General features: G+C 45.5%; 1 protein-coding gene across 2 annotated transcripts in view; it reads left to right on the top strand.

The window, feature by feature from the left end:
• Positions 1 to 23831, top strand: part of LOC138513882 (transmembrane protein 17-like) — a 109181-nt gene that overhangs the window by 23059 nt on the left and 62291 nt on the right. For both annotated transcript variants that reach the window (XM_069629015.1, XM_069629014.1), the window contains exon 2: positions 9446 to 9545. In XM_069629015.1, the coding sequence (XP_069485116.1) occupies positions 9500 to 9545 (46 nt within the window). In that variant the 5' untranslated portion in view covers positions 9446 to 9499. The remainder of the gene's footprint in view (positions 1 to 9445; positions 9546 to 23831) is intronic.

Raw genomic sequence — 23831 nt, 5'->3', positions numbered from 1 at the left:
CCGGTCCGCTTCTAGTGGGGCTGCCAAGTCCCCCTCGCCATACCCTCTCCACCATGGGGGTCCTCCTTCCGCGCTAGGATGCAGGACTCTGCTTCTCTGCCGGTGCTGGTTCGGTCGGCCCCTCCTCCAGTCAGCAGTCCCGGCTCACCAACGTTCACGGGCTCAGGCGTCCCGCTTCTCTTCCACTGCTCTAGTTGGGCGAGGCAAGGGGAAATGCTGAAACTTTTCTCTTCAATGCGGTCCGCCTCTGCTAGCACAGTCGACGAGTGGTGGTACCTTCAATATAGCTTTTATCCTGCTTGCTTAGTTTCCACCTATATTGAGGCCGGCACGGAGCACAGCGAAGTAAGACTTCACACTCTAGTGGCCATCTTGGAATCCTGTGGCTGACATTTATTTATTCTGGGTGAAGTCTGTTGCTCTGAAAAAGGTGGTAGATGTAGGACAACCAGATTTGATGAGAAAGCTTGGGTTGTCTTGGTGAAAGGATTGCCCCCAGTAGCTTGTATCTGAAATTATTGCATTGTGTAATACATTTTCCCCATTGAATTCTAGCTTACGGTCGGGTTTATGAAAGCAAGGTGCGGATGATGTCGGAGATCAAACTAGGCAAAGAAGTACTATCAAAAGGACCGGGTCTTTGTTGATATTCACCATAATTTAGCTACTGCACAGACTGAAAATCATTTTAGCATAGTAAGAGGGGAGAAAGGGGAGAAGGAAAGGGGCCAGTGCAAAAAAGAGATTGGATTGACCAAAGTACCATCTGAAAAGCCATTCCTGGGTATAAGCTATGCAGGATGTATTTGCCTAAACATGATACTGAGCTACTCTTGATCATGGCTGAAGTTTTCACTGGAGAACTTTTGGAAGTTGGTGGGGTGCTCAAGGGATTTGGAGGCAAACTGGTGAAGAAAAGCTCTGAGTGGGTATGGACGCAGGAAAAATGCCCTGTTAATAGCTACTGCTTATAACGTCATGATAGATGAATACGGGAAAAACAATACAAGACCATCTCGGTGGCACTCTGATAAGGAGTCAGTCACGCAGTTAAGACTGATGTGGTACATCAAGGGTAAATTAGCAAACATGTAGCTGTAACCCCTGTCCACCAAAGGGCCTGTTTTGGTGGGGGTTGCGCATATTATTATTGACACCTGTTAAGGGGGTGGGGGAAAGAAATAACGCTCAAACACCATTCGTTGTTTAAACTAAGTTTATGTATGTAGATGTGCTTGCTGTGTCATTTACCTTAACATTGCCAGTGAAACCACCATTGATACTATATAGGGGGTTCTTGGAATCTTCAGGGTCAAGGACAATGGGCTGGCCTGTGAGGTGAAGGACAAGGAGAATGAAAAAAATAAAATTAAGATGGTTTAGGGAGAGAAAAGAAAGCAGCGAGACAACATTGCTTTTCATCAGTTTAGAGACCTCATTTGATGGAGTTCCAACGGGTGAAATTTGGACATCTCTGGCTGCTTACAGTAGTCTCATGCCATTACTTAGAGTGCTGACTGACCTTTATTGTTGGACCTCTGCCTCAGTAAGGTGGGGTCTCGGGATGAGGAAGAATAAGCCAATGTTTTCTCGGTGGAAAAAGGCACAAGATCTATGGCCTTGCACATTTATTGTCCTGTTTATTAACAAATTGCCATGGCAGATCGGGACCCTTCCAGCAGATGGCCCTATGCAAAAATGGACACCGAATAGGTATTCTGCTACATGCAGATGATGCCTTGCTCCTCTCAAGAACCCCATACGTGCTTATCTCAAGAACCACATACGGCAATGCTGTGTACCCCAAAGAGGATAGAAATTAACTGCATAAAACCGAAATATGTAGTCTTGGCCTGTGTCCCAAGAAGAATGAGGCATAGAAAATTGCTAAATGGTGAGAAGGTAGAGGATTTATTTAGGCATACAATTTATTTAAGACTGGAGCTGGTTGGACAAAGTAACCTGATGTTGGCCCACAGAAGCTCTACCACATAAGATGTTCAATCTCCTTTGCAAATAAAGTGGCTGAACCATCAATTGGAGTGTATAAGAAGCAAGCAATTTCTGAAAGTTTATGAGTAGCATAATTATGGGTTGACTGTGATGCTGTTAAATTAGGTAGAACAGGAATAAAAAACAATAGATAAAGATACTAAGACTTCCTAAACGTTCTTGAATGACTTGACTCACTTTGAGTTGGACTGATACTAAGACTTCCTAAACGTTCTTGAATGACTTGACTCACTTTGAGTTGGACTTCTAATTGAGCATTGTGTGTCTCTTAAACCTATAGTGTCTCTGTGTCGACCAAATCTGAGCAGGCATAATGATGGATTAATTAATTTTTTTTAAATCTCACAGGGAGTACTTTCCTACCTTGGTCCAGACATGTGGTGGATAAACTAAATCACTGTACAATGGCGCTTCCCAAATGCCTATCGGGAATATAAATTACAATGATGGGTGTCTGGATAGAGACTATTGCAGCAGTACTTTAGTTCTGTCTATGTTAGAAGTAATTGCTTGGTATGTATGGCATATGGAAGTAATAACGGTGATATAATTATTTGTATAAGCCCTAGATACCGAAAAATGATTGTAAAAGCTATTTGAACACCTACAAAAACACAAAGAGACATAGTAAAAAGATTTCAATTCAGCCTGGTGAATGGACGTCTTTTTTGCTATGACTATTTACGAATAGCATGTGTGCAAGCACATTGTTGCCAAAGAAGTAAACTAAAATGATCTATTTCGGGACCAAAGTGGAGCACACATCAATGTACCAAGAAGCCTGGACACAAAACAAACTCTTTAAAGCAACTTTATTCCCAACGTAAACCGTTCCACTCTCTCCTTGGAAATGGCTGCTACTGTAACCAAACTTATCAGCATGAACTTTTTCTGTATCGTGGATCATCTGATTGTTGCTAGTGCCCCTATAACTTGTACCTTTTCTAAGAGTTTTGGCAGAGAGGAAAGGCTCTAGTTATTTAGACCTAAACATGTTTGCTGCCCACTCTTTGGGTATAACTTGCAAACCCCAGCATTGGCAAGACTTGTTTTATTGCCTAAACTAAACAAGATGCATTTATGCATTGTACTGTATGATAGTATTATGATGGATGTGATGGTGTAGTCATGGAATGTGGTAGTGATCCAAGGTATGGTTATGATGTGGATTTAATGTAATTGCTCTTGTATATGTCAAAAGATGGCTCAAAGAATAACCCAACTCCTAGAGATGTTCAAGGGCTTTTATTGAAAGTTTCAGCAGGGTGCTATGTCCTTCTCTGAATTTTCACCTAATCCAGGTGTCTCTATTGATCCGTACTGTCTAATTTCTAGTCTAGCTGGTTGGGATAATCTTAAGGCAATATTCTTTTTTATAAAGACTTCCTAGACTCTCCCTACATTATCAGTTGGTTAGTGGGACTTGCCTTCAAACACTTCAACCCACACTGTTTTCTTCCTCTCACGGTCTTATGTTTCTCTGCCTACCACTATATGCTATTCTCTTCCTCCCTACTCCACCCACCTTCTTCTCCCTGTGCTGTCTTTCTCTGACTGCCATCCTGCCTCCATCCCTCCATGTTGCTACACTGTCTTCCACTCTCCACCACATTCTTTCACGTCATACACCTTTCATTCTCACAAACACATTCACTCTCTACACACCCTAATAGCGCTTACCCCACCACTCCGAACTACTTGCTCTCACCTCTTTCAAAAATCACATCCACGTTCCAATCCACAGGCCTTCCTCCTGCTGGTCTCTTGGTTTGCTTCCTTCTTCTCCTCTGACCTCATCCGAACACTGCACACCTTCCTGTTTCCTGTGGTCACTCTTAGCTCCCTCTTCATCCTGTTTGGTTCTCTGGCCCAGTCTTCCCCCGCACCCAGAAGGGGGTCATAATTACAGAGAGAAGGTAAACCCTGCCCATTTTCTCTGTGTGGGGCAGTGGTGGTGTAACAATGATGGCCCACACTGTAAAATGTCAGTTTGTGTTAGGGGACCGTGGCTCGTCCCCCTCCAAGGTAAGTGCAGTTTTATTGAACAGTTGCACTTCTGCCTTAAGTCTCTGGTGGTCTTGGGGGCTCTGCAGCAGTTTTGCCTAGGTTTGCTCACTGGGGGTGGTATGTGGTGTTTGAAACAGCTGCGTAGTAGCATTGGCGACTCTTGCGTTTCTTCTTTCTCCAGTTTTCCCTGACTCCCTTTCTTTCTCCCCACCCATACCCCCATGTGGAGCTTGGAACAGCTGGTTGGGAGCCCTGGCTCCCCCTTGTCTCTCTCTCTCACTCTGGCTGGGATCTGGCTTTGGATCATGTGGAGCATGATGGGTTGTTGTCCTGTGGGTTGTTTCTTCTCATAGTTGTTGCTTCTCTGGCAATTCTTGAAAGGAAAAAGAGAAATTGGCCAGCACTTTCGTCTACAGGCATGGGGTGGTGCAAGCTAGTACTGCACATGTAGAGACTGGCCCTTGGGGAGTGGACAGGAAATAGGAGCTCTCAACTGCCACTCTCTCCCTCGGTGGAGGGCGGTAGGACTGGCTCTGGCTTTCACCCTGTTAGGTCTCACACCCCAGCCTGAGAGGGGATCCTGGGCACGTTATACCCTAATAACTATTCCCTAATGGGGGTGGGGGGAACTAGGGCTTATTTGCAGCTCAAGGATGTCTGGGGGCCGGAGGCATACCTGGACCTCCCGATGGTAGCGGAATTAAAAGGCTGGTTTGTTAAGTTTCGATTAGGCATACTCCCATTGGCCCATGGGTCTGCCAAGTGGAAGAGTGGGTACTGTCCCTCATCCCTATGCCCTCTTTGTGGCAAGGGGCGTTGGTGTTTTTTTTTGTAGGGGCTCACTGCCGGGCAAGGGTGCGTTGGCTCACCCTGGTTTGGAGCCACCTAGCCCAGCTCTCAATCCTGTCGGCTATCCAAGCTTTGAAATGTTGCACCCAACCTGCATATATGTTAGCAGTCTCAACATTTTTAAGATCTATATTTAAGAAAAGAATGCTAGGAGCTAGATTAGGCACTATTTTGATGGCGCAGTAGGTTGGGTGGGATGCGTATGCACATGTGCGTGATATTAAGGTTTTGGATTTATATAAGTTGATACCTGTTTTACTATAGACATACCTTGTGTATAATGATTTTAAGACACCAAGATCAATGTGGATATTAATGTAAATATTGTTTTTAATGTTTTGTATTTTGAAAAATGTACTTTAATGGAGATGTATTTTCTGAATAAAGTTAATGATGCCATGTTGTAATGGGGATAAGGATGTGGATTGGATGATGTTGTGAGGCTGATGTGGTGTGTTATGGCTCGGTTGGGATTGTTTGGGATATGGTTGTGAAAGATGTGGATGCAAGGAAAGTTTTGTCTGTGTGTGTGTGTGTGTATATATATATATGTTGGAGCATTGAGGTATGTAATGCTCAAACCACAAGCATGTCATACTGTACTACACTGATTAGCTCTACTGAGGGTGAAACACGTTGCAGTTTTCTGCGTCCTTGTTGGCTGCCTGCTTTTTCAACCCAAAAGGATGTATACAAGATTACTGTCCTATAAGGCAAAGACAATTTCCTCGCACTAAAAGTGGGCATTTGAACTAATTTGCATATCTGCGATGCATTGCTCATTGGCTCTGAACTGGAGGCCAGCTTCCGTTGATGGCTACTAGGTGGCACTGTAGCATATGGGACTTGGCTGAAATGGATTATTTTACTTTCTCATTTCAGACAGTTTTTATTTTTTTCTGCATTAATAAACCCACTATAACTCTGATGGTGTTTGTTCTTACACCGCACCTCAAAATTTGCAATAGCCAGTGGTTAATGTCAATTGACTCTTGGTGAGTAAGAAATGGTGTGATGTGTGCATGTAGAGAATTACGGGTGTTAGTGACTTTCATTGCCTGTCTAGTAGATTGTAATGTATGTACAAAAATAAAATGAATGTTTGTGGCGGGGATGTGAGTGGTAGTATGATGTGGTTGAAATGAGATTGTGATGTGCTTGTTGCTGTCATGTGGAAGAAATTGGCATAAGGATCTGGTTTTGATGTGGATGTACTTCTGAAGTGATTGGTGTGATACAAATGTGGTTGAGATGTAAATGTGGTCGAGATGAGGTTTGGAAGTAGTTGCAATGAGGTTTGGAAGCAGTTGCAATGAGGTTTGGAAGCAGTTGCGATGAGGTTCTTTATCTAGTTATGATTTAAATGGGGATTGTAGTTATGAAAGATATGGATGTGCTTTCACCTGCAATTGTCATGTGGATGATTTTTGATTGTGGCTGTGAATGGATGTTGTTGAGATGAGAGATTGTGATCAGGAAGTGGCTGGACAACTAAGCCACTCTAGAGGGGCAAAGGTTCAATATTAAAATCTAAAGTACGTTTTAAAAAAAATGGGCAGCTCTAATTTGGCAGCATAAATAAGGTTCCACAATTGTTTTCCAATGTTTAAACCCCAAATTCTTGCAAATAGAAATGTTTCCACCTCCGTCACTTGCATCCTAAATTAATCCAGTATGTGTGGCTCACAATTAACAGAACATGAGTGTATACAGTGAAAGATAAGTTGTTAAAAATCTTAAAAGAATCCTCCAAGACAAAAATATCACAAAGCCCAGAAATTCTGAAACTTCAAAATAAATAATGAAACCAGATATTATCCACGCCAAACCATCTTGTGCTCCTGTTGACACGTTTGCTCCTCAAACAGCCAAAGACTGTCTCCATCACATGTCCATATCTCTGTGAGCTCTTTTAACCTCTCGCTCTCGGCTGGACTCTTCCCTACCTCCTCCAAACCTGCAGCTGCCCTTCCCGCTTTTGAAGAAACCCTATACTTACTCATACATCACGGCAAACTATCGCTCCGTTTTCTTCGTCTTCCCCATTATTCAAATGTCCTTAAGTGTGTGGTCTTTAACTGGATCATCAAGTACCTTGAGAAAAGGGGTCTTGAAGATCTACTTCAATCTGACTTTCGTAGTAAAAATGCCACTGAGACTGCACTTCTGCATCTTTCTTTCTGATGGCTAACCACTCTGAACTCTCTTCTTTACTAATCCTTTCGGACCGATCTGCTGCTTTAGACCGCATCAACCACCTCTATTCCCCTCACTCTACAGGACTTAGTGTTTCATAAATCTTCTCCTTTTGGATTGCCTCATACCAGGAGGGTCCCACCTTTTATAATCTCCTAGAACTTGCGACCCCCCCCCCCCATTCCCTGGCTATGATCATCCCGATTGGATCAGTCCTTAGACCTTTGCTCTTTGCCTCTATTCCTCTTCCATAAGAAGAATTATCTCACTCATCCTTTGTTTCATATCACCTCCTTGCTGAAGACACTCCAATCTTGTTCTCCTTTGCCACTTTTAATCCCAAACATCTCCATCTCGGAACACGGATTGCCAACTGTCTCACTGCAATCCTTGATTGGATGGCTCTCCTTTACCTCGTGCTGAACTATTCAAAAACAGAAGAGCTCTTTCACCCAACTTCTAATGACAACCCTACCCTCACTCTTAACTCCTTCCCCCTTGACCCCTTTTCTTCCTTTCTCAAAACCTTGAGGTCCTTTTTTTAATAGTGACCACCGACTGCCACAATTAATCACTACTACCATCTCTGCTACTCATATTAACTTTTAGGTTACAGGCAAGCATCCACTGTGATGCGTGCTCTTGTCTTCCCATCTACCTCCGGTTCCTCCTGGCTTCAGGGCCGTAGTCTGACTGGCAAGTTACCCGCCACGCTGCAATGATGTGTAAACTCCTGGACAGGCATGACCTCTGGGAGAGGGATCATGCCTCCACTGTGGCCCTCTGTTATGCTGGCACCCTCATACCCCCCCTCCTAGCACCTAGTGGTGTTCCGCCATCTGGTGGTTCCCAGCCAAGGGGTTGCGCTGTCACTCATACAGATTAGGGCTGCATATGTCCTCCGGTGCTGGAGGCAGGAGACTACTATGGAAACTAAAGGCTCTCAATGGCCCTCGCTTCCAGCCATTCACTGCGGACATCTTGGAATGGCATTTGAACTGGGCCCACATGTGATTTCCTAGCAGCCATCTTGAGTGAGAATTCCTACATACATCCGGTACTTCCACTTGTTACCTACTCTAAAGTGAGTTATTTGCTGTGTCGAACATCCTTCTTGTTCTTGGACTTTGGCTTCCTTATCTTTGGGCACTGTATCCTGGATTGCCTGTCTTCTGTCTTGGATTCTGTTTGGTGAATTTTGAAATTGGACTGCTCTTGGACCTCTTCTGTATTTTCCTTCGGTTTAGACCTCTGCTACCCTCCCATTTGGGGAAATGTTGAATTATCTTTATTCCGGCATGCTAGCAGAACCCGGGAGACACTAGAGAAACATATATGGTAAGTCCCAGGAAGAACCATGTCAGACCTTCACAATACTTTATTTGTCATCCCCAAAGACCCTCCGGGTAATGCCACAAGCATGGAAGACTGGGCAGGGTTGAGATGGCCCCCTTGCTGACTGGGTTGTCCAAGTGGGTGATTCCAAAGGCCCTAACATTGGCCTTCTCAACATAAGTAAAATTCATACATTTCTTGCTACGAAAACTCTAATCTCCAGCTTTGTGCTCAGCAGACTTAACTACTAATTGAGAGAACTCTTCCTCATCTAGTCAAAGCACTTAACTTTGTCACCTACTCTCTCTCCAACCTAAACAGATCCCCCCCCCAAACCCCACTCCTACCTATCAACACCATGTTGATTGGCTTTCCATGCACAACTGGTTCCTTTTCAAGTTCCTTCTGCTAGTCTACAAAGCTATCAATGGTTTTTCTTCTCTGTGTCTGCATGACTGTACTATTGTCTATTCGCCATCTTTCTCTTCACTCCTCCTCTGCATTCGACCTCCCTTTCACGTTCCCTGTTTCTCCTCCCCATTTCCCTATTCACTCCGCTCCATTGGAACCCGCAGCCCATCACAATCGAATGCAGCCAACAGAGCATCTCTTCAAAGCTCGGCTTAAACTGGCCCAAAGAGCAAGCTCCCTCTGCCCTCTCACCCATCCCCCTCAACCGGACAGCACGACCCCCTCAATTGCTGCATAATGATGTAATTTTGCATATTTATACAGAATACCGCATTAGTCTAAAGCACTTGTCCCCTGCCCCCCAAGGTTAATGTTACCTTTTGTAAGTCGCCTGTTTTTTTTATATACATTTTGTTTGTTTTTTTTTGCCCCTGGACTATGTCCTACTTTTTTCACACCCTCATAAACTGGCTCACCACTTGTTCTCATCTTTGTGCTGTAGTACAGGCTCCATTCCAGGGTAATGCTCTGCATCTGTAAATGTGTTTTGGGAAGTAATTTGTGATTGAAATTGACATCCCTGTACTTAATAGAAATATAATCCTAACACCGGATGTCTTTTTTTTTCCCCTAGGGGAGTGGTCGCCAGCTTGTGCTGCTCACCTGCCAGGGTTCTCAGTAGGCCAGCATGATGAGTGTGCTGGAGAGCCACCACCATGCCACCCACCCACTAGGTGAGTTAATTTTGATTAAAATATCCGTTTATCCAGGTTGTGCTTTCACTGCCTGTGGGGTGAAGGGGGAGGGTGAAGGGGGAGGGTGAAGGGGGAAGGGGGAGGGTGAAGGGGGAGAGGAAGGGGGAGAGGGAGAGCGAACTTTCAGTGCAACTTTTGTTGAACTTGGGGAAGGAGACCTGAAGAGTAATCCAGAACTTTTGTTTGGAACACTATAGTTATTTGATTACTGACATCCCTACACATTGTTTAACTTTAGTTGTGAGGGCAAGTATGGGTTTTAGACACAGCCAGATTTTTAAGGTATACTTTCTGACTCAGACTTAGTTTCTTTAGGTAGGGAAATCCCACCTTAGGATAGGAATAGTTAGGCCTACAACCATCCTGGCACTTGAGTTAATAAAACATTTCTGCTTAAACCTTGAATCCGTTGTCTGTCTTGCTTCATGATGCTTACACACTATGTACAATGGCTGTGAAGCATTGTCTTGTTTGAGATATGTTGGTGTATATATTAACGTACTACACTACCAAACCTATTGCTAATGAGTCTAGTTAAGGGTTCAATAAATAACTCTCTACTTGAATTTGTTACACTTTAGAGAGAGATTATATAAATAGGATTTTTTCAAAGTGACAGTGTTGGGCCATGTACCTTGTTATGACCGCCACCCCAATTATGAATATACATTTTTTACTTGGACTTCTTAGGCCATGCCCCTCATGTAGACCGCTTCCCTTAAAAAAAAAAAACTCCACCTTTTAATGTCTTGCCCCACTTAAACCACTGCATATGACCTACACAGTCGTTATACCATTGTCTCCCTTCTTTCCCCCCTTGCTTACTCCAGTAGCGGATATCTTATTTTTTCAGCGTATATTGTTCTACTTGTTGATTTTAATTCAGAGTTTGTGTTTTTGGTATGTGTATTAATAGTAAGCTTGTTGTCAGAGACACAGGCTTGCACTTCAGTTTGGATTTGTAGCAAACACAGAGATTGCTTCATTTGTCTTGCAAGACACAGAACAGACATACCCTTCACAAAGTACTGGACTTGACCGCAACAACCGGACCCATCCTTCAGACCTCCATTTTTTTTAAAGGTCAATGTCAGGTGACAGACACAAAACCTACCAGTAACGTCCTAGAGTTCATAGTTTTAAGCCTACACTGTGGGAAGAGGACCTCCCAGCCTAGCAAATACTTTCAAACCTTTATATAGTAGGCCGCTGATGCAGGCTTACTGAAACCGCTCCATAGAAAACCTCCTTGCATTCCCTCCGCAGTCCCTTTGTGGGTTCTGGTCTGTACTGGTTCCTTGCGTCACATGCTCACAAAAGTCCTTGGCATCGGAAAGTGCCAAACAGCAGTTTTTGATATCCGTCCGTGTATGTCAAGTAACACAATATAAACCTAAACAAGCATTGAAAAAGCCAACAATTAAACAATATAAAGTCCAGTCAAATCAGTCCGATGTTTAAAAGAAAGGCTGCCAGAAAAGGGGCAAGGCAACATTTCACCATCCTTAAATTCACTTTGAGCATTAGATACACACGATCTGTGACATAACTGAACTATTTTTTTTTTGTTTGTTTTTTACCCACTTTGTCAATGACTGGTAAAGTACAGGGACCCTTGGAGGCCTCACAATGTGCACTTCCACTAGCAATTGACATGTGATAATTGACTCCTGACTAGTAAGAATGATATGTTGGGTGCATGTGTGTGCAGAACTGAGGTGGCGTGCAACCTTTTGTGCCTGACTAGTATCTTGCAGCTGGTACCCCTAGAAGTGCATTTTTAAAATTATAATGCAATCAAATAAATAGCTGTTTAGAACATTTAATAAGATACAGGCACATAATGGACAAAGTATGACTTTTTAGCAATTGGGGGGGGGGGGGGTTATTTCGTATAAAAAAAAAAACACCACCCTAAAATTGATGCTTGATTGGTTCTCTTTAATCAACCAGGTGCTGATGCGCAACCAACATTTTGTAAGATGGTGCTTTAACGGGGTATTGCTGCCAGCCATGAATTGCATCCAAAGACTGTCCCTAACTGTATGCAGAAGGTCAACGTCTCTGGATCCCAAGATGGCTTTAGTTCTTTGTTCAGTTAACATTTGTCAAGTGCAAAGAAGATGTTTAGCAGACTCTATTTCGCTTAAACTGCAAAGTCTGCACAAGCGCTCCTCCCTAGGTATATCAAATCTTGTACCAAGTACCTCAAATGTATCGACTAAATTACATTTGATTTTAATATATTCTATCCGTGAGAACGAGTTGGGGAAAGCCGAGAGATGTATTGGAGGAGTACTCTGTGGCTTTCGCAGGTAGACCTAGTCCCTTCCCTACTGATGGAATTAGTCACAAGTTTGATCCAGTTTTGTTCATGAGTCATTTTCAGGAATTTTACTTTTTATCAATCTTTTGTAGTGATTACTGGACGTATTTACCAGTTCAATGTTGAGCCGATGCTGCCACCTGGTGCCTTCTGTGATGCTGTGGGAACTGGTGGCCTTTCCAGAAAGGTTGAGAATGAGCAAATTCAGCTGGGACTCCTTGGTGCTTGAAGCAAAGATTTTAAGCAGAGAGCTTCCAGTTTACAGAGCGTCCTGTTGGTCTTGGTTCCCCAGGATTCAATGCCATATGTTAATCTCAGGACAATCTTGGCCTTGTAGATGGTAATAAGAGAAGAGGTGCAGTAGCCACTGTGAGCAAGCGCAAAGCTTTCAATAGCTCTCAAACGTTGGCGTATTTCTGTTTCCAGATGGTCGAAATGTGGTTTCCAAGAAAGACTGGCATCTATGGTTACTCCCAGATATTTATATTCCATTACTTGTTCAAACGGGCGCCCATTTAAGCACCATTTGTAATTCATGTTGGCTTTCTTCTCCTCTGACTCAAAAACCATCATTTTGGTTTTTGCAACGTTGTACTTGAGATAATATGTTCCTGCAAAGGCTTGTAAGTCTCTAAGTGTAGTCCATTACCAATAAGTCATCAGCTTATCCAAGCCAACTTATTTTGGTGTTCCCCAACTTAGGGCATAATGCAGCGTGTGTTGTCAGATGTAAAGACAAGTCTGTCATGTAGGGGGTAAAAAAGACAGGGGGGCTAAAATGTAGCCCTGTTTAAGACACTCTTGAGGTCGGCAATACCGCCATCAATGTGTCCTTCTCTTCAATTCTGAACCTTAGTGTTTTAGAATACAAAGAGCTAATAATATTCAGGGATGGCAGGTCCCACTTTTTTAATTTACACCATTGTTTGTTTGTTTGTGTCGATGTACAGTGTTGAACGCCGCGCTGAAGTCCACAAAGGCGACCTACATCAGTTGTTTGCGACTACAGGCACTCTCGATCAGTGTGATAAGGGTTGATGATGTTATCCAGGGTAGCTTGGGCTTTTCTGAAGCCGGTTTGATTGATTAGCAATATTTGATTTTTGCTCTGTCTTTCGTTCAGTTCATCTAGCCGGACTCTTGTGAACATTTTGGCAGGAGCATTTAGGATAGCTAAAATCCGATAACTCGCCAGGTCAAATCGACTGCCCCTTTTTATACATAGGTACGATTATGCTCTTAGTACAGGTCTTGGGGAGTAGGCCAGTTATGCTGATGGTCTTGAATAGATAGAAAAAGATATTGCGCCATATTTCGGGACCTAATTTCATTGGGGCATTACAAATGTTGTTTGGCCCCAGAGATTTATTCAGTGTTTTGGGTGAAGCGCCATTTTGATCGTTGCCATGGGGCATAGTCTGTAAATTCACTATTATAATCTAAGGTGGTGCCCACCCCTTGGAGTTCCCCTTAACTGCCAGTACTTGCATGTGTCCTGGCTGTTTATAACCTGAATCAAGTCTCTGCATCTCTCCAATTTCAAGAATTTCCTGCACAAACGTAGCCACTGGAGTAACTCTGATTTTAGCTTGGTGCAGCGTTCGGCAAGTGGAAGTGTCCCAGGCATGTTGTTTGCTGCGTTTCTTTCTCAGCCCCCCCACCCCGCCCCCGTATCAGAAGGGTGACTATGTTCTTTTTAACACTGCTTATCCATTTTAGAGGGTCTTCTAGTTGAGTTAATGTCTTTCTTAGTGATATGTTTAATGATGCAGATAATTAGAGTTTCATAATCCTCTATATAATTGAGGCAAATATTAGTTCCGGCAGTAGTTCTAGTTTAACAGGGACTACAATGACATAAAGTAAGATGTCTGTTGGTCAATAACAAAGGATCTGAGCAGCTAGTCCTTAACTAGTCATTTGCATCCGTGAACTTGCCTGGTTTCCATATGAAGCAATTAGCTTTCACATTTCTGTGAATGTTCCCCGCAAGATCACATTCCAGTTCTGGTGAATTAGTCAACCAGGTAACAATCAACGGAAAATAATTGCTCTCGTCCCTGTGGTCATTTTCATGTCCCTTTCTCAGGTAAAAATATCGAGCGTGAATGAAACGGTAATCAATGGTAGTAGAGCAGGTGGCGCTGATCTTAGTGTAGCCCCGGGAATGTCCCCCTCACATCTTCGACCGAGTATTACAAATGTGTGGCTTTTTAGAAGCTTTAGCCACTTCCACCCCTTAGCATTGCTAGATGTTTGTTGCAGGATTGCTGCAGGGATATTTAACTGATTTTCACGATCCTTTGGCACAATGCAAGGTATTTTGGCATTGAAGTCGCCCACAATTTCTGTTGGGAAATCCAAGGTCAGGGAATAGGTGTTCAAGAGATGATCAAGCTCCTTCGTGATTTCCCCTGATTGTCTAGGGCCAGAAGGGTCCTAAATATTAATAATCGGGGGGTTTTGAAAAATTGTTAAACCAGTTTCACTTGATGTAGCCAGCTACGATGTATTAAGTAAGCCCCTCTTCGGTCTGCCCTTAATGCCCTGTGTGGCCAGCTTTTGTATGGTGTTCCTGCCTTTGCTAGTAAGATCTCCCACTGACCAGGTTTCTTGTAAAGCAATGACTAAAAATGTCTCCAATTGTGTCCATATTCCGTCTTCATTTTAGTAGTGGAAGTGAACCCTAGTGTTCCAGGTAAGCAGTCGAGAGAGTGTGGTAGGGTTTAGTCATTGCTTTGGGTTGGAACGACCTTGCCACCCAGGACCAGTCTGTGCATTGTGACCCAGGTACAGATGCAGATCCAGCAGGCTTGCAGTTGGTTCTTCGAATGCTTGTTCATTGTCCGAAATTAGCTTTTCCCCTTCCTGCATTGACAGCGGCGAGACACCAAATGTTTCTCTGGCATAGCCAATGGACATTTTCTGAGTGGTATATTAACCAAGCTACAGTCATAACCCAGTGTCAATAGCTCATGTTTGTATCCCAAGACCATGCTACTAATCGTTTCTGATACAAAATACACAATATATACTCATTTTCCAATTGGTCAATTTTGATGAGTCATTCAGCCTGAGCGGAACAATGGAATGCATAACTTTCAAAATGCTAAGGCTTTGTACTTTCAAGGCACTTTCGTGTTTGATTTGTTTGTGACAGCCAGAGATGCTAGGCCCTTTGAGGGGCATTAAGTCCACTGTCTGGTAATCCTCGATCCTGCATGTGCTGCGTATGTTGGGGGCTAGAGCTATTCTATTTGGACAGGTGGAAGACTGAGGAAGTTTGTTGGCTCATGGCTGTTGAGAAATTATTCTGCAAGTAGACTATTTTTGTTCCCTAAACAGTAAGTGAATACCATCATAGTTAATCCAGTCCTCATTGACTAATGATGGCTCATCAGGCAGTGGAGTCTTGTTGGATGCAGTAGCCAAAGTTAAAAAGTGTTGAATGTCACTTGTTAGTGGTTGGCATTACATTTTACTGTTAATCAACTTACTTGTGACCCATTTTACTTTTTGAACCATTGTTGTAGATCCCTTGGGCTTCTGGATTTGAGTTTCATTAGTAAGACATTTAGGTTTCGGCTTTTTGTTAAAAAAAGAAATGTATGTTTTTTTTTCTTTTCTTTCAAATTGATATTTCGTTAAATAAAATCTTCCTTCCGCAGTAGTATCCCGATGTAACAGTGTCAGGTTCTGAGTTTATTATCGGAGCTGGTTTGGTTTTGTTTGTAGTCTTTTTGGTTATTTTGACCGGTTTTGTGAAAGTTTGAACCCATGTGACTGATTAGTCGTCTGTGTGCATGTCATCAAGGGATCAGTTAAGATTAGGTTTATTAAGCCGTAATTTAGTTTTAAGGGCCTTTTCTCATTTTGAGGTGTTTGTCGGGGCTAGTGTGGTAGGATGTGAGTAGTCAAGTGGGCATGTCAAGTGGGCCTGTCTCCGAGTACTTCGATGGCCAGGTACTAACAGATTGCAGATTTGCCGAATGGTTAAGATTTCCCTCGTCACTGTTGACCAACTCATTGTTGGGTTCCCCAGCCGTGAAACTTTCTGAGATCGGACCGGCACCATTGGTAAGAGAAAATCTAATTCCTAAGTGTTGATGGTGGTCGTGAGCAAGAGAGTGATCAGCTGTCGCTTTGTGGATTTCTTTCGCTGAGCTTAACCAGCAAAGTAAGTAAATAGTCTAATACCTGCAGTTCCATAGTGGAAGAGAGTGAATCCTGCATGACCCTGCTCCTGTACTGATTATGGGTTCTCAGAGAGGTAGCAGCTGGTACATTACCCCCTCACCCCGTTTGTGGTCAAGTTGTCAGGAACCCCTGTGATGATCTCATGTTTAGTATCCGCCAATGTGGAATTTGTAAGGGAAGCTCCAGAGTGCATGAAAGACTTTTGTCCAAGAGATTGCACATGTCATTGTGGTTGCGAATATCCTCGACCAGTAAAAGGTTTCTAGGTCATGACTCAAGAGGTCTTTCCGGTGAAACAAGTCCCATGGAGGTGCCTCCCACTGCTACTAACAGACCCATGTTGGCAGCCCAGTTTGCAGGTTTATCTTTGGTAAGGTTTAGGTCCACCTTCAAGACTTCAATTATGGATTCAGTCAGTTTTGGCCCTAAATGGGCGATCCAAGTGCTTAGTTGTTCTTTGAATGAGGAATTCATTGTTTTTTAAGGGGGTCAGTAAAATAATTGGGGATTTTACCACCAGTAGTCGGTTCTTCACCAGGGGCCTGGGGGGAGGTGAGGCACCCCTCGGTTTGGCAAGGTTGTTAATTTGTCTTGATTTTGCCATTCCTCAGGGCATACGTGTGTGTGTACATTTCACAGTAGGAGAATTCAGTGAGGTTAGACAGCCTACCGTGGGGGTGGTCATGAGGTCGGCATGGCCTTGTGACCAGTTAAAATGGCGGTTTACGATGTTAAGGTACTCCATACTTGATCTGTCAAAACTGCGATGCACTTTGCAGAATTTGTGCACGTCGCAGTCACGCGGCTGAAGTGCCACTTCAGCGGAGCAGTGCTGCTTTTCAAGGATTTCAGATGTGCCTTTCAAAGAGCGTACCGGCCCGACAATAACCGCCTATGAGTCAGGTAGGTTGTGGGGAACATAGTTCACTGCTATTCTCCACCGGAATAGTAGCAAGCAATCGAGCTTTGCATTTCCCCTCTTACCCACCACTCCCCTCTTTCAGAGCCACCGGAGCACTTGGAGACGATACAAATGCCAGCGGTGCATGGTATAAATCCCAGTAGCATAACCTGGTACAAAGGACCTCAATAATTGTTCTTCCCAATTAATTTGCATGATCCCTTGTTTAGAATTATACAAAACATTACTAACAGTTCACATTGTCATATAAGGCATGTGTTTACCTTCCTCTTACACAACAGTTGTAGATTGCAAGATGGGATGGGATAATGCATCGACTTTGTGTCTTTAAATAGAGTCATGACGTTCCAAAATGTTAGTATGGAAAATCTTTATTCTGCAAGAAGACCAGAGGCTTGCATTATGCTTGTTCAAAGCTTACTTACCACTAAGTCAAACCTCTTAAATACTGATTCTTCTAGCCAATCTGCTGCTGCTGCTTTCATAATGTAAACTTAACAGTCATGGCAAAGCTTGAAGGCCGTGGCCCATCTGGCGTAATGGGCATCCAAACACTGTGAAGGGTTTGACATTGCTTAAGAGTCCAGAAAAGCTTGGTTAGATTGACACCAACCGCTATCATGAGCTACCTTTTGACCTAGAAAAAGCACTATCATAAATCCATGCACCTCATTACGAGTCCACTTTGCTGGAATGCGGTGATTCTGTGTCGACGGTGACTTCGCTTCCGCGACCGCAAGGTTGCAGAAAGAAGGGCCGATTATGGCACATGGGTCGCGCGCAACACACCGAGGCGGAAACGGAGTCACCGCCGTCACGTAAACACCTATGCGCGCGGACTTAGCACCACAGAAAATGGCGCTAGAACCGTGCCCCCCACCCCCCACCGACATGGAAAAACCGGAAGCGGAAATACCATGACCGCGGGGGGAAAAAAAACGGAAACAGAGAGGCGGCCATTATATAAAGCACAATCCACTGCCATCCTCAGACACCACAGGTCACATCACCTCCCTGAGACTGACAAACCATCCAACACCATCATGGCATCCAGGATACCAGCACGCAGACAGAGAAAGCAGCGCTTCAGTGAGGCTGAACTCACAGAACTGGTGGAGCAGATTGTTGAGCATGCTGAAATGCTCTTTAGTGCAGACCAGCGGCGCGCTACTCAGCAACGCCGCAAGGAGGTGTGGGCAGAGGCAGCACGCAAGGGCACAGCGGTTGGCGTGACCACACGCTCAGTGAAGGAGTTCCACAAGAGGTCGGATGACCTCAGGCTCCGGGTGCGCAACCTCATCACAGCACACCGCCAACACAGCACTGGTACTGGTGGAAGCCCTGCATCCCCTCTGAAGCTGCAATCGTGGGAGGAGCGCTGCAGCAGTGTCATGCACCTCAAAGGCATCCACAGCATAGGAGAGGCAGAGGCAGGAGTGAGCCCACCTGCAGATGCTGGTAAGTGCACAGAGTACAAAGCCATACGTGTGATTGGGAGTGACCCAATGGACCCACTACCAATGCCCCCCCCCCCAAACAGGGCAGGAGTGACCCAATGGACCCACTCCTAATGCCCCCCCCCAAACAGGGCAGGAGTGACCCAATGGACCCACTCCCAATGCCCCCCCCCCCCCCAAACAGGGCAGGAGTGACCCAATGGACCCACTGACTGGCCAAACGACGAGTATCACATCCCCAAAGCACGACCCCTCGAAATTCACACAGTGCGTGCCTGACTGGAAGCAGAGACACACACCTGTATGTATCAGTAGTCAAAAGTGTTGAATTGCAAGTGGACATGGATTTTGATGTTTGATGCATATGATGGACACATTACGTAACACCACACAACTAACCACATGGCCTCTGTATCCCCACAGTCGTGACAAGTGACAGCGACGACGGACAAGAGGCTACACATCGGCCACCTGCAGGCGCACAACGCAGCACTCATGTCCAGCAGGATGATGCGAGCTGCTCTGGCACACAGGCACCGGCAGAACCAGGCACACCGGCAACATCAGGCACACCGGCAACATCAGGCACACCGGCAGATGACACCATCCCCATGCAGCCACCCACCCTGGCCCCGGATGATGATTCGCAACCCATCTGCACAGCTGAAGAGGCTGCATCATGTGATGGGAGTGCCCCGGCCATGCAGGCCGAAGCAGTACAACAGGGTGAGGGGGACAACATGGATGGCCTGTCACACATCCATGGCCTACAGTTCAGCCCCCCAGAACTGCACAGCCCCATGCGCTCCCCAACTCCATCCATGGTCGAGCTCGGTACACGATTGCAGCACATCGAGCAACAACAGGCCACCCTGACGCAGCTGGTGGAAAGACAGCGGGAGGAGGCCAGGCTGCAGCGGGAGGAGGCCAGGCTGCAGCGGGAGGAGGCCAGGCTGCAGCGGGAGAGCCATGTCGGTGCGTCGGCTCACAAGGTCGATTGGACGATTTGCGGCCACAATTCTCACCCTGGCACGCCATGTCAGGGAAGGGAACAGAGTGCATTCCAGCATTGCCGAGTCAATGTTGGTAGCCCAGCAGGTGTTTCAAGGACGCTTGCCCATAGTTACACCGACAGTCACCTCAGCCAGCACCACCCCATCCAGCTCTGCCACTGGCAGCCCACGGAGGCGTTCAAGTCGGTTGACTGGATCCGCCAGCAAGGACACACCTGCGCACAAGCACCCCCGCAAATAGTGGCATTTGGGGATGCCAGTCAACATTACATTTGGGGACACCATGGGTGTTGGAGGGGTGGGAACGTTTGGGTGGTGGGGGTTGCCCATTAGGGGGTTAGTTGTTAGGGGCCTGGTTGGGGATGGGAACGTTTGGGTGGTTTGGGTGGTGGGTGGGCATGGGTGTACAGCTTCCCTACCCAATGCACTTTCTTCCCTGTTTAATTGATAATACAAAACCTTTAAACTACCATAATGAGTGGACATCTGTCATTTCATTAGCAGACAAAAATCATTTATTCACTGGCATCGTCATATCCATGCTTTGCTGTCAATGTGCAGTCTCTCAAAAGTAAATGCGAATGAGTACATCCCGTGCTTGTTGGCCATCTTGCGCACGCCTGGGAGGTTGTGGTGCCACCCCATCGCCATCTCCATCCCCATCTTCATCTTCTGCGTCTAGGGGCAGCGGAATGTTCCTGCGCAAGCACAGATTGTGCAGCATGGCACACACAAGCACAATTTTACCCGTTTTAATTGGGATGTAGAGCAGTGATCCTTCAGATCTTCTCAAGCAGCGGAACCTGGCCTTCAGTAGGCCAAATGTCCTCTCAATCATGCCACGTATGCGGACGTGTGCCCTGTTGTACGCCCTGCCTGTTCCTTGGCCTCCGTACAGGTGTCATCAGCCATGGCGTGAGTGCATATCCAGCATCACCTACATGGGATGTAAATGTGTAGGACATGTCAGTGTTTGTGGTTCATCTCACGATCTGATGCAATGCAATATTGTGCCATCATACATTCATCCATATGGGCCTAGCCGTGGTCGGAAGTGCGGGTGATTGCCATCCATGGGTAATTGTTGTAGATGGTGGCATTTGGACATTGCACTATTACTTGCTGTGCATATGAAGTGGACCTTATACACAATAGTGGTTGGTAAGTAAGCCACTGTGCAATGACAAGCACACATGGGGGAGTCATTCCATGGCCTGTGATGATTTGGCTGTTGCAGGATGTCTTGTGTGCAGCCGTCATGTGCTTTGGGGGGGAAGTGATCCTAAGTGTGGGTGGCTGGATTGAGTGGATCAACTTGTATGGCCTGTTGGTAGCTTTGGTCGTATGTCTCCTTAGGCAGGGTGTGTACTGTGGCAACCTGTCATGTGTAGATATGTGATGTGTGGGTTATGCTGACCGTCCATTACATGGTCCAAGGGGTGATGCGTGTGCAGTTGTAGTAGCCCACTTACACAGGTCATTGGCCTGGGCACTCAACACACTTCCACAGGGCCTATGCATTGGCAGTTGTACTCACCCAATAGCCATGTACTTTGTCCAGCGTTCCATGTAGCGTGGCAATGTGGAATTCCACAGGACCATTGAGTCATGTGTTGACCCCGGAAACATGCGCAGCAATGTGTAATCAGCAGTCCGGCATCACATAACCATCTGTACATTCAGTGAGTGGTACTGTTTCCTATTGCGGTACACCATCTCCATTGCACGTGGTACTGTCAGCTCTATGTGTGTGCAGTGTAATGCACCTATGCAATTTGGCATGGCTGTAATGGCATGGAATGCCAACTTGGTTGCAATGACCTCTGCAAGTGTACGGGGTAGGGCGATGTGTTCCGACACATGGCGCAGCAGAGCGTCCAGTACCTGTCCCAATATTTTTGAAAAACAGGGTTGTGAGAGCCCGTGCAGCTCACCAACTGTGTGCTGATAAGTTCCGGTGCCTAGGAAATGCAGTACTGACACCACCTTCAGGAGGGGGGGGGGGGGGGGGATTGCGGTCGAGATGGCAATGTGGCTGCTGATGTCCTCAATCATGGCAGTGATGTACATGATTGTTGGACGGTCCAGCCGGTATAATGTGTGGATCTGTGCTGGGGTCAGGTTCCAGGGAGAGGCCCTGATGCAGGGTATTGCAGGCTGCCTGCGGGGTCGTGCCGGCTGCGCAATTGGGTTTGGCATGGGTGCAGGGTTTGCTAACTGACGCCTGCGCCTCCTCCGCCTACGCCTCATCCTCCCCAGCACCATTGCTGCCACCATGTGCACTGCTGCCTGTAGGTTCAATAGTCCCAGTCCCAATGCTGCTGCTGCTGCCTGCATTGTTGTGTTTGGAGTTGGCTGGGTGTGGGTGTGGCCCTTTTGTAGCCTCCCAGTGACCTGCTGAGTCCGGCTGGCCTCATTTGGGGCACCTGTGGCCTGATTCACCTCACCTGGTACTGTTTAACGTCATGTTCGCGGTGGCGTTGATACCGCCTCCATGCCCATGGTTTTTCTGCCATTTCTGTGGCGGTGTTTCCATGTATGTGGTACTCGTGATGCCCATGGTGTTTCGTGTTGACGGTAACTGGGTGGTTTCGCCGCCGTCACGTTCTACGGATCCCTTAGCTCCGCGGCGGCGGTTTGTGGTGGTGGTTTTTCCAGGTCCGTGGGTCGTGATTGCACGGTCACGGAAACGACGCCCGTATGGTTTTACCGGTGGCGTTGTCCGGGTCGGCGGACTCGTAATGAGGCCCCATGTCATGGTAGGCTTCGCACCTGTGAGTTGAGTCTTCTGGCATATTTGCAGGTCCACTATGATGATGATGCAGAATCTAGACAAGATGCGAGGAACCAGCCATGACCCTGGTCAGTGAGTCATGAGACTGCGCCATCTCTAACAACTCTGGTAAACGCTACCTGTCATTTATGTGTGGTAGGACAGCGCTAAAGCACTACGAGCCATTTGTGAAAGATCTCTTCAATGGATATCAATCAAAGGTGCAAGAAGGCAGGCCCAGTTCCCAGGAAGTAATGTGAGGTAAACAGGTGGCCATGAAGCACAGGAGTAGGCTGATTGGGAAGGGCAAATTGGAGACTGGCAGGTTAACAAGACACAGGAAGGCAATAAGTGAGGAAAACCCACAAGGGTGGCTGGAGACTGGCTTACAAGAATAGGGGAGGACAAAAGGGCACCAAGGCTCAGACATCAGAACGTTGAGCAGAGTAGCACTACCCAAATTGTAGCCTGGAAACCAAGAGGAAGTAGAAGAAAGTAACTGGGCCCTGGTAATGGATGAAACACATCTGACTCCTAGGGAGCGGCAGTCATTGAGAGATGATTACCGTCCCATCTGCCTTTTTGTTTTAATGTGGAAAAGAAGCTTTCTTTGCCACATGCATTGCCTTCCACAGCATGCTCAGAACAGAACATCTTGGAACTACGCCCATGGTCCCCAGCAGCTGCATGCGGGAATCTTTGTGCCAGTGCCAGTGTGATGGTTCTCCTGCTGCAGCTTCTTCCGGTTCTATCAGATCCTCGTAATTGGAGAAGTCGGGTGCCCTTGTCAAAGTCCATATTCAAAGAGTCTAGGTGCACAGAAAGACTTTATTGTAAACCATCATTACTCTCACAATTCTAAACCTGCAAATGAAAAAACGCTAATTTTTAAAACCAATATAATTAGAGTTTGTGTGGCCCTTTTCAGTTTTCATAAAAGCAAGGACAGCGATTTAACAAAAACTGTTATATGTCTCCTGTATTTCACATTAAAATTTAAACAATTCATATCTTAAGACAATGCAGAGTAAATTTTACATATGCACATCAAAATGTAAATGTTTGTGATAATACGTCAATAATTCAACATAAGTATAATGAAAATGTTTTACCGCAGCAAAATATTTCCCATATAAATTGGCACTCATCGGGGTCTGCTGGTTTCGGCCATGTCTCCCTAAATGAAGCTTTTATCCGGTATTAACAAGGATATGTAGAGTGTGATGAATCTCATTTGCAGACCCAATTAGACGAATGAATGAATGAAGGAATCAAAGTCAAGGACTGATCTTTCGATGGCTACTGTATTAATGATCATTAAATAAATCAAAACGTTTGACGTTGCAAAATCAAACACCAAAGTTCCAAGACAGAAAGAGGAGATCCATCCCCATGTACTCCACGTACCCAATAGGCCATCTATAATTATCAAAGAAAGCAGAGGCAATACTTGAGCTGTCCAATCTACCTTAATAACGAGGTTCAATACTGTTACTGGAGGCAAACTTGAACCATGTTTTAGAAGAGTATAATGGCAAAGCATCCCAAGTTTTCATGGTGCCGTTGTTGTAAAACAC

The sequence above is a fragment of the Ambystoma mexicanum genome, chromosome 12 (assembly GCF_040938575.1).
Source record: "Ambystoma mexicanum isolate Mex_15411 chromosome 12, UKY_AmexF1_1, whole genome shotgun sequence".
NCBI lineage: Eukaryota > Metazoa > Chordata > Amphibia > Caudata > Ambystomatidae > Ambystoma > Ambystoma mexicanum.
Note: the sequence above shows the minus strand (reverse complement) of the source record. Positions and strands in the feature narration are given on the sequence as shown.